Source organism: Nannospalax galili, unplaced genomic scaffold, assembly GCF_000622305.1.
Source record: "Nannospalax galili isolate Female #2095 unplaced genomic scaffold, S.galili_v1.0 scaffold948, whole genome shotgun sequence".
Lineage (NCBI taxonomy): Eukaryota > Metazoa > Chordata > Mammalia > Rodentia > Spalacidae > Nannospalax > Nannospalax galili.
In genome coordinates this window covers 101,064-112,567 of record NW_008358192.1, presented here as the reverse complement: position 1 = coordinate 112,567, position 11,504 = coordinate 101,064, and the positions used below count along the sequence as shown (strand labels likewise).

Here is an 11,504-nt window from a genome sequence, read left to right as displayed (position 1 = left end):
CCCCACATGGTCAGGTTCTTCACAGCCAACACCTCATTCTTGGTACCAATTGCTGTATTAGTCACTTTTCTGTTGCTGTGATAGAAACACTGATCAAAGCAATTTATAGAAGGAAGAGTTTATTTGCACTTATGGTTCCAGGGGAATTACAGTCTGTCATGGTGGGGAGGCATGGTGGCCGGAGGTGGCTGGAGCATAAGCAGAAGCTAAGCTCTACATCTTCAAGCGGGCACAGGAAGCAAGAGAGAAACTGGAGATCTGGCAAGGCTTAAGAACTCTCTAAGCCCACCCCCAGTGACGTGCTTCCTCCAGGACAGCCACACCTTCTAAGACCTCTCCAAACAGCGCCATCATCTGGGGACAAAATGTCCAAATACTTGGAGCCTATGGGGGACATTTTTATTCAAACCACCACATGTGGGTACTAGGAATCGAATCGAGATCCTGTGCAAGAGCAGCCGGTGCTCTTAACCACTGAGCCATTTCTCTAGCTCCTTGGCTGTGTGTTTTAAAGTTCACATAGAGTTAATGGAGGAGGGAGATGTGGACTGATAGATGAACTTATGATCGGGAGTGGGAAGTGTTCTGGGTGTGGCTGAATGATCAAGGTGCTCTGACATAGAGCACAGTCTTGCTCTTGGAAGAGGTTTCAGTTTTGCCTTGGGACAGGCCAGGCAGAGCTACAACTCTCAAGATGTGGTCAGAGGACCAACAGGATGAGCATCTATGGGAATCTTTACAAAGGCACCTTCTTGAACCTGTTAAGACCTGTTAAAGCAGAAGCTCTGGGCTGGGTCCAGTTGCTTTCAAGGAGTCCTGGTGGTCATGTGTATAGTCAAGATTGAGAACCAGTCCACTAGAGATTTTTCATGGAGGGTACTGGGACCAGAAGCACATTCTGAAAAATTTCTACCATCAATTTTGGGCTACATTATTAGGATTGGAATATCTCCCCTTCATTGGGGTCAAGTTTGATTAACCCGCAATTCTTAGGGGCTCAATTCATCCAGACCATAACTCCCTCTTCCATGACATTTTACCTGATCGTGTGTGTTTTCTCTTGACCCGTGTCTCTCTTGCCCTCTCACTGCTCTGTTCACAGAGAAGTTCCGAGTGGTTGGTCCTTCGGAACCCATTGTGGTAGTGCTGGGTGAGGAAGCCACACTGCCCTGCTCCCTGTCCCCAGCCTTGAGTGTGGAGGACATGGAGCTGAGGTGGTTTCGCACCAAGTTCACAGAAGCGGTATTTGTCTATCGGAATGGACGGGAGCAGAAGGAGGAGCAGCTGGCTGCATATGCAGGGCGGACCTCGCTGGTGATGGACTTCTTCACCCAGGGTCAGGCAGCTGTGCGCATCCGCAATGTCCAGATGTCAGATAGTGGGATATACATCTGTTTCTTCAAAAAGGGAGTTTTCAATGAAGAGGCCATTTTGGAACTGAAGGTGACAGGTTGGTTATTTGATCTCAGTTCTAGAAACCTTGGGTGACCTGCATGTGGGTGGAACCTCAGGCTCATTGCTCTGTCCCTGTTTTATTTTCTTCACTGTGGGTTTCATGTTGTCCAGATTGCTCTTGAATTTCCTGTGTAGTTAAGGATGACCTTGAACTCTTGATGTTCTTGCTTCCATCCCCCTAAGTGCTGGGATTATAGCACTTGACCCACCATACCTGGCTGTGGTTCCCCATGTTTAGATGAGGTATAGATGAATCTTTCCTCTATCCATTTATTCAATACAAATTCTCTATATATTGCCCCTGAGATATTCTGGGCTTTGTTCTGGGTATAGAGGATATGAGAGTGTTGCAAAAACTCCATCCCAACTCCTGGAATTTATGTTATAGAATCATAGGCAGTGTAATCAGAGTAAATCAATTAGTAGTCAATATTAAATGATGATCAATGCTTAAGAAAAACCACCAAATAGAACAAGGAAAGAGGAGCAGGACAATGTCTTTTCTGGGGAGGAGGGGTGTGTGCGGGTCCTCTGTTCTTGGGGGTCACAGCAGAGTGTGGATAATGGAGAGATGGAATGACGGTTTCTACCCAAGAGCTTTTGGTTTTTGCCCTGGATCTTGTGCTTGATACAAGAGTAGCTCGTGCTCTGTGGCTCCTTATGGGTTTCTGTTCTCTTTTGTTTTCAGTGGTAGGGCCCCGATTTTGTTACCACCTAAGAGATGCTCTTCCTAGTGAACCCCATAATGCATGTGGAAAACTGCCCCTGGAGATGTGTGACCTGTAGGCCTTTCTGGGGTCCCTGAGCCCAAGGTGGCTCCCAGCAGCTTCACAGCTATCTACCTGCAGGGTTGGGCTCTGTCCCTGAAGTGCACATCCAAGGTCCAGAAGATGGAGGAGTGCTTCTGGTGTGCACCGCTTTGGGGTGGTTCCCAAAGCCCCAGGTGCAGTGGATAGACCCCAGTGGAGAGACACTCCAGGCATTCTTTGAGACTTATACCCAAGACACGCAAGAGCTGTTCAGTGTGGAGACCAGGCTGATGGTGAGAGACAGCTCTGTGGGGAATGTGACCTGCTCCATCCTCAACCCCATCCTGGGCCAGGACAAGGCCATGGCCATTTCCATCCCAGGTGAGGGGTGTCCTTACTCCCAGTAGAGCTTGGGGAGGGGATAATCTTTCTGGAGTGTGCTGGGCTGGCGGTCCTGAGGTGTGCACCTGATTGGGTCTCTGCCTGGGCCTCAGAGCCCTTCTTTTCTCAGGCCTTTCCCTGGAAGTTGACTTTTGCTGTGATCCTGACCATGATGGGACTTCTCCTTTTTGGGGCTGGCTGTTTTATCCAAAGAGAATATTCCATAAAGTTGAAGGTGAAGAAGGAAAGGAAGAGTCTTCAGCGCTCTTGGAAGAAGCACCAGCAGGAAAAGAAGAGGGTGTTGAAGTCCATAGGTAAGAAGGACAGGGGACAAGGATGGTGGCCAATGGATGGCAAGTACAGACTTGGAAGTCAGAACAACATGCTCGGGCCAGCTCTCCAGGAAGACAGTGCTCTGAGATCAGAGCAGATGGCCAGGGAAATTCAGGGAGGACATCTGGAGTTCTGGGACTTGGGTGGTTTGTAGTTTAGACTTATAGGAAATGAAAAAATGTTTCATTTTTTGGGGGTGTGTGTGTTCCAAATCTCAGACTTTCCTTTCCTTTGGGGGGATGGGGGTTCACGCCATGGCTCCTTGTTTTCCAGATACTCTCCAGGCAGAACTTGGTAAGTAATGTTTTCCCCTGAACCCTCTGTGTCCCCTTAGCAGCCGACGCTCTGGTTCACATGTATCTTACCCATCTCCTGTGTTTTACTTTGTAGCGAAGAGGAAGGCAGCTTACATGGCTGGTGAGTGACAGCTCTAAAGTTGCATGTTTCCTTGTGGTATACGTTCACAGGCGCCTTCTCTCCTTGGGTCTGTCTGTGCAGGGGCATGTTGGACCTCTTCAAGGACATGAGTAGAAGCTGGTGGGAGATAGAACCCTGGTCTTTGACTTTCTCAGATCTGGACCTGGGTTTGATGGGAACTTCTGGTGTGTCACGTGCCCTGGGTTTTATTGCAACCAGTTCTTGCCGGCTATATTGTTGCATTAGCCTCCAATGTGTCTAGACAAATCTGTATACCTGGGAGCCATAATGCAGACACTGAGATTTAATTAAAAGAGGTTTATAAATAAATGTGGTCATGAAATTCAGGCATATGACCTCCACCCCCTCCCTAGTAGCCCTCTAGGAAGTCTGTTCCCTCAGCTCTTTAAGGTACTGATGAAAGTGATGGGGGAGGCCTGGTCCGATGTCGCCTGTGAGACAGGGATAGAATGGGCTGGTTGCTCCCTTGGATAGTGATTTCAACCTCTAGAAATATTTTACCCGAGGCCTATTGGGCACTTTACCCCAGAACTCACTTCACAACCATGTTATTAAACACATTCTCCTTTTTGCCACTTCTCCAATATCTTTGTCAACGATTGCTGACAATTATGGAATATCTTATATTTTACTTTCTAAAGTATTTTTCTATATAGTATAATTTTGATTGTTAACACTAAAACGGAATAGTGATAGAATATACATATTTTTATTTTTTTATTTTTGAGACAGAGGCAGCTATTTGTCAGCCAAAAGCTACACAGCAGTGTGATGGTGGGAAACGCAGTCTACAATGCCATCTTCCTCACCTGTGGTCCAGGGAGTTTCCCACAATACTCTTTTTGTCTCTGCATGTTGTAGGAGCCTAGCTCCTTAGGGACTTTCTCCTCCTGGGCACAGTCTCACTTTCAGAATTGGGGAGGTGAGGGTCAGCCTTCTTCTGAGAAGGGCTGTTCTGATTGTGTTCTCATCAGGGTGTGTTTTCTTTCAGCTTGGAAGAAGGCTCAGATATATGCAGGTAAGTGACTGTTGTGGAATGCCGTGTTCCGTGCTCTGGGTGGGTGTTGCTCTGTAGAACTCTCCGTGGCTTTGATTACCTGAAGGAGGCCTGTACAAGACTGGGTCCGTTAGCTTCCCTGCATGTAGAAGGGAGGTGCTCACTAGGTCCATCTTTTCCCAAGGATTTACAGATGATTAATGGTTGTTAAGGGAGAGCACTCACAAGGCCCAAGATTTATAGGCAGATAAAGGCTGCTGGGGGGGGGTGTCTAAGAGGCCACGCCCCTTCCCAAGGATAGTTTATCCATTAACAGCTGCTGGGGGAGATTTTTTTCCTTCAGCAGTGCAGCGGCCCATACCTTGTTCATACTCCTGTAAAAACCCCACTTGCTGTTTCACTAAGCTAGACTTGAGTGGAACTGTTTGGTCTGTTGTAAGCGTCCTGTCTGTGGGGAGTAGACATTTGTTCTTCTCCCGAGGAAAAGTTCCCACAACAGTGATCCTCATACCTGCTCTGTCCCCATCCCCGCAATCTCTGTTGTCCCCATCTGTATCAGTGTCCTCCACCCCACAATGAGATGGATTTCTCTGCTGTCTTTGTCACTGATGGAGTTTTGGGAGTCACTGCTCAGCCTCCATACTGGGCCTGCTTTCTACTGTGGGTGGTTTTCAGGGCTAGCATGACCCTTTGCCAGAACCTGGTTCAGCTGACACTTCTTGTTGGTGCAGTGACTGTGGAGAGTTCAGTTGTGAGTGGAGACTGATAGATCAGGGCCATGGCATGGGGATCAGGATTGCTGGTATCTGGGAAATTTCATAAACCAACCTGGGCAGCTTAGGACTCAGACGTTCCTGAAGAAGTCCTTGGTTCTGCATCCGTTTTACACTGAAATTCCTGTGGCTTAGGCTGAGTTTTGGTTTCCTGTTCTTGCTCGTTCGCTGGGCTCTTGGTCATTTCTGTATTCGCTCGCTCTCAGCTTTGTGGGCCTAGCTGCATTGTTTCTCGAAGCCTGCCTGGCTGCTTAGGAATTGGGTGTGTTAGGGCAGATGTTCTGTCTGGGATTCAGAGTCTCTAGGATATTTTTGGTCTTGCTAAAGGGCCTATGGTTCACCTTGAATTAAAGTGCAATCTAATTCACGTGTACTGTGTTCATGTTTGTGTTACAGGAATCTAAATGTAATGTAGATTTGTTTGTAATCATTATCTCCCTCTTTGGGAGAATTTCCTTTTCCTCATTGAGTTTGGCTTTTTGCTTGCAGCTTCGTGTGTGTGTGTGTGTGTGTGTGTGTGTGTGTGTGTGTGTAACAGAGACACTCAGACAAGTTAAAGTTGTTAGCCCATGAAACGTTAGGATGAAAATCAGAGATGAAAAGTGAAAGTTTCAGAGGGAACAGGAGATGAGAAGGAGGGGAAAGTGCCCAACATTCCCGTGTCTACATTTTGGACGGCCTAGAGTGGCACAAGACAGGCTGGGACTCACACCCACACGGCCCACACGGTTTGAATTAGTGAGTATGATAGTGGTTGAAATGTTATTTGTGTGCAGAAATATGATGAACTCTTTGACATCACTTAAAGATGTTTCATCAAAGTCTTATAGTTGTATTTAAGCCATTCTCTGAAGTATCCAATTGAATTTGCTTGTGATAATGAGACCATCTCAACTTTGGGTAGTTGATGGGACAGAGTGTGCCGAGGGGATCCCAGTGCAACTGAGGCCATTCAGAGGGTCCTGCAGCCCTAGGGAGTTTGGATCTGTGTGCTCTGTGAGTCTCTGGAACACGTCCTTGTCCTGTTCTTGACCCTTTTGTAGCCCAAGCTGGTCTCAAACTCTTATGTAGACCAAGCTGACCTCGGGACTCACAAAGATCTCCCTGTCTCTGCCTCTCAAGGCTGAGATTAAAGGTGTGCACCACCACACCTGGCTCTGTTCTGGATTTTTTTTTTTTTTACATGTGGGATATAGATCCCTGAGAGGCAGAGAGAGCTGAGCCATAGAGTTCAAGGGGTCCGGGGATCTTATGCATGAGGATTGTGTCACTTGGTTTTCTCAAAGGGCTCTCTGGGTCTTCACAACCATTTTATATGTATGATCTCATTTCCATCAAGGAACTCAATAAAGATGGAAAAGCTAATCTTTGTGATTGGATCTGTATAAGCTGACATGTTGTTCACAAACTCAAATCTGTGTGAGAATAATGTGTCACATGTCTTAGTTACTTCTTTTTTAAAAAATATTTTATTTATTATTTCTATTTTATGTGTATGAGTGTATCACCTGCATGTATGTGAGCGCACCCGTGTCGTGCTGTGCCTCAGAGGTCAGAAGAGGGCTTCGGATTCCCCTGCAACTGGAGTTAGGGACGGTTCATAGCCACCATGTGGGTGCTGGGAATTGAACCCAGTCAGTGCTCTTAACTTGTTCCCAAGTCTCCATCTTGTGAGAGGCAAAAGGCCTGTATGAAGACATTTTGGAATATGCTGATACAGATGGATTTTCTTTAGTTTGTAAGCTTCCTTTCTTCTTCCTAGAGTCTGAAGTTTAGAGAGGAGAATGTGGATTTTAGGAGGAAGGAACCTGTGCTTTCTTCCTAGTTATTTCAGGTCCTCACTCTGGAAAGGGTAGCCAAACCTGGTTTATAAGACATTAGGGTAGTATATGTTGGGTAGAGGCAGGTCCCATCTGGATGCTTGTGTTAATGATCACCATGACCCCAAGATGAAGTCCATGTCAATGTCCCATTTGCTGGTTGCAAAGTGCTATATTGTATGGCATCTTCATCTTGACCTAGACCTCCCCTGGTCTTGTGGCTCTCTGGGAAACTCTTTGTCTCTCTTTCATTCAGAAGCGTGTGAGAGATTTTCTGGGTCTTCAGCATCTTCTGTGCAGGTGGTGGGGGAACCTTATGCTTAGGCTGGGACCTTATATGTTGGATGTAACACCCAACCATCCTTTGTCTCTCTTTCATTCAGAAGCGTGTGAGAGATTTTCTGGGTCTTCAGCAACTTCTGTGCAGGTGGTGGGGGAACCTCATGCTTAGGCTGGGACCTTATATGTTGGATGTAACACCGAACCATCTGTGGGGAGTTAGCTTTCTGTGTTCTGCCAAAAGAAATCACCCCCGAAGTAGTGGCTTAACCCAATATCTATTCATTTCTTGTAGTACTATAGGTCAGAAGCCTCATAAGGAGTGGACATGTATGCTGTTTTTTGGAGAGTCTTTGTTGTCCAGCTTCTAGGCCATTTTCGTTCCTTAGTCTGTGGATCTAGTTTTTCATAGCTAGAACATAGCATTGTAGTCTGCTTCTGTGATGTTTCTCCGATCACAGTCAAGAAGGGTCTATGCTTTCAAGAGTTCATATGATTGGCTGTGGTCCATCTGGATAACCCACCCAATCTGTCTCTCCATCTCCAAAGCCTTCATCCTCATCACATTGGTGTAAATTCCTTCAAAATGTATCAAGCACACTCACAGGTCTGGAGCTGAGACGTGGCCATTTTTGGGTCGTCTCAGGCAGCATTTCTCCTGGAAACTGGCCTCTGCCTCCCGAGTACTGGGATTGAAGATGTGGGCCATCATGCCCAACCAGATTTCATCGGAAGGAGTTGTTTGCACATGTGTGTGTGTGTGTGTGTGTGTGTGTGTGTGTGTGTGTGCATATTTGAGAAACAGGTTGCCTCCATCAGTCCCACATCACCGCATTTCAGAAGACTGCTGAATACCGGGTGTGTACAGTCTCTGAAACCCTCACTATAACATGTGGTTCTCTTGTAGACTGGCGGAAGGAGCGGTTCCAGGCCTGTGAGTGACTTGTGTTCTTTTTAGTGCTTCTCCCCTGCTCTGTACTCGCCTTCAGTTCTCCGTGGTGATTCAGATGCTGCTCCTTCAGTGGTGGTGGGTGGGTGGCAGAGGGGACAGTCACAAACCTGGGGCTGGTTCTAATGGACCCAGTGGTATAGCTAACCCGAATCAGCCTTCTGGTCCATCCCCAGCTTGCAAGCCATGGGCTTGAGTCACAAAGGTCTTATCTGGGGGGCTTGTCCCTCCCCCAGCAGCTAAGTGGCTTTGAGGTGGAGGTGGGGGCAGCTCTGGTCTTGTTTGGGGCTGGGGAGGACCTTGCCTGATTGCTAACTCTCCTTGCAGGGCCCGTCACTCTGGATCCAGACTCTGCCCACCCCAGCCTTGCTGTCTCTCAGGATAGAATGACTGTGACCTGCAAGGACACGTCCATGCTCTCGAATGATACCTTCAGTGTGTTGGGCCTTGAGGGCATCTTGTCTGGAAGATGTTACTGGGAGGTTGAGGTCAAGAATACAGACAGCAAGTGGACTCTGGGGGTCTGTAGGAAAGATGAACAACAGAAAGACTGGAACTTAAAGCTTCCTCGAAATGGGTTTTGGATTTTTGGACTGTCTGGCACTGGATATTGGGCCTATACTGAACCCTGGACTTCATTATCCCTTAAACAGGATCCCTGCAGGGTTGGGGTTTTCGTGGACTACAGTGAAGGCGATGTCTCCTTCTATAATATGAGCAACAGATCCCACATTTTCTCCTTCCAAAAAGCTTCCTTCTCAGGGACTCTTTTGCCATACTTCAGCTTTACATCTGGTGATGTTTCTCTGACCATTTGCTCCATGGTGAGTGGACCTGAGGGGCTCTCTGTGCCCCTGAGACCTTCTCCCTCTGTGGAGGAGATTCTCAGTGCCCCAGGAGAGGAGCTCAACTCAGGCTCTGCTGTGGATGATTCTCTCCCAGGGGCAGAATTTCCATTACTCCCCTGTTCCCCTGAAACGGTGCCTCCCTAGGGCCCATCCTTGGCCCTGACATTTCAGTGTGAGTCTTTGTGCATCTGCAGACTCCGTGGGATCAAAACCCTGAGCTGAGTGCCTAATGGACCTGGGAGCCTAGTCCTGCTGCTTTGTGGTCACATGTCTGGGCATGTGCCTGTACAGTGAGTTCATACTCAGTGTTCAGACAGTGAAGATAAGAGCTGACTGTTCTTTGGGTTTACTTAGAGTAGGCTGGTTTTAACTATGGGAGGTTATTTTTCTTTTGGTATGAAGCATTTTCTTGGGCTTTCATCCCATTTGGTGTGAAAGGGTATGAAGGTGGAATGGCCCTGCACAACAAAGAGGCGCTCAATGTGTCCGTGCGAAGGGACCTCAAGGTGGTCTCCAGCTGGACTCTTGTGGATCCTGACTGTCTCATGACAGAAGGTCTGTCATTCACAATTTCTAGGGATGGATTTCATATAGTTTTGAGAGGGAGGAATCCCATATTCCTTCCTCTTCTGAGATTGTTTTTTTCCTTTCTATAGATTAAAATATCAAATTATCATGTAAAGTAATGGGTTATTGATTTCATTAAAAAACTATTAATTGTAAGAATATTTTTATGTTAAGTGTAGCCTCATTGTTGTCTTTTTCTCCCTTGTATTTTTCATAATTGTATATGTTTTTACAGTATAGTTTGCATATATACAGTATATAAAAAACAAAGCATGTCTGTCACCTCATTCTTTTTTATATTTTATTATTATTTTTTATTGCATGTGTATGCATGCATTGCTTGCATGTAGGTAAGTACACCCTTGTGAAATGCCTGTGGAGGTCAGAAGAGGGCATCGGATCTCCTGGAACTGGAGTTACAGATGGTTGTTAGCTGCCATGTGGGTGCTGGGACTCGAACCTGGGTCCTCTGCAAGAACAGCCAGTGCTCTTTACTACTGAGCCATTTGTCCAGCCCCTACCTCACTCTTTTAAGATTACTTTTCTATTGATATGAGCCTGTAGTATAAATTGAAACCAGGGATGGAGATACCTCCAGTGCTCTTTACTACTGAGCCATTTGTCCAGCCCCCACCTCACTCTTTTAAGATTACTTTTCTATTGATATGAGCCTGTAGTATAAATTGAAACCAGGGATGGAGATACCCTCCAGCAGTTCTTTTACGATACCGGGTTGTGGTGGTTATCTTGGCTTTTTTAGGGTTCCATATGAGTTTCCAGAGCATTTTTCCCCTTGTCACATGGGACCACATGATACTGAAACACTTCTGTATAGCAAAGAACACCATTATTTGAGTGAAGAAGCAGTCTACAGAATGGAAAGCTCTTTATCAGCTGTGTGTCTGTGATGGTTGGTTTTTATGGCAAAATTAGATTCAACTGAGTCGGGAGTGTTAACTAATGCGACTATACTACTCTTGGGTCAAACAAAAAGGACTTTACTTTTTTTTTTTTTTTTATCTTTTTGAGACAGGGTCTCCCTGTAGTCCCAGCTGACCTGAACTCACTATGTAGACCAGGCTGGCCTTGAACTCACAAAGATCCACCTGTCTTTGCCTCCCAAGTGCTGGGACTAAAGGTGTGCACCACCACCCCTGGCCAGGACTTTACTTTTTTGGTCTTTTTTGAGGCAGGGTCTCCCTGTAGTCCCAGCTGGCCTGGAACTCATTATATAGACAAGGCTGGCCTTGAACTCACAATGATCCGCCTGCCTCCACCTCCCCTGTGCTGGGATTAAAGGTGCGTGCCACCACACCCAGCCTCAAAAAGACTTTATATCTTACTATAGAGATACCTGCTCATCCATATTTGTTGCTGCTCTATTCCAAATAGCCAGGAAATGGAAACAAATGTCCATCAACTGATGAATGGATAATGAAAATGTGGTACATTTAGATAATGGACTATTATTCAACTGTTAAAGAAAATGAAATTATAAAATTTCCAGGCAAATGGATGGAGCAGGTAACAATGAGGTGGCCCAGACCCAGGAGGACAAATGCCTCATGTTTTCTCGCCTATGTGGATGCTACTTTTGAATCTTTAGATATGTGTGCTCCATTTGGAATACCCAGAAGGTCAGGAAACTAGTAAGGAGCCATGGAGAGGGGCTTTCAAGGAAGTGGGATAGAATGCAGTGATGTAAAGGGGGAAAGAGGGGTAATGGAACAGGAAGGATTAAGTGGGGTGGGGGATGGTGGGGCAGGGTAGAGGGCATATGAGGAGGATAGGTAACACTAAAGGCCTTTAAAATGCCCATGGATGCCTACTACTACAAGGACTGGGTTACCTCTGTTGGAGTTATAAGTCAATGGTGTCCCCCAAAACATTACTGGCTAATTGCCATTACGGTAGA

General features: G+C 46.4%; 1 protein-coding gene across 1 annotated transcript in view; it reads left to right on the top strand.

Moving 5' to 3' along the window:
• The window catches only part of LOC103724458 (butyrophilin subfamily 1 member A1-like), a 13,088-nt gene extending 3,601 nt beyond the window's left edge, over positions 1–9,487 (top strand). The window contains exons 3-9 of the mRNA XM_008821554.2: positions 1,103–1,450; positions 2,304–2,585; positions 2,699–2,899; positions 3,309–3,335; positions 4,348–4,374; positions 8,133–8,159; positions 8,502–9,487. Of these exons, the coding sequence (XP_008819776.1) occupies positions 1,103–1,450; positions 2,304–2,585; positions 2,699–2,899; positions 3,309–3,335; positions 4,348–4,374; positions 8,133–8,159; positions 8,502–9,166 (1,577 nt within the window). The 3' untranslated portion in view covers positions 9,167–9,487. The remainder of the gene's footprint in view (positions 1–1,102; positions 1,451–2,303; positions 2,586–2,698; positions 2,900–3,308; positions 3,336–4,347; positions 4,375–8,132; positions 8,160–8,501) is intronic.
• Positions 9,488–11,504: the final 2,017 nt, after the last annotated feature.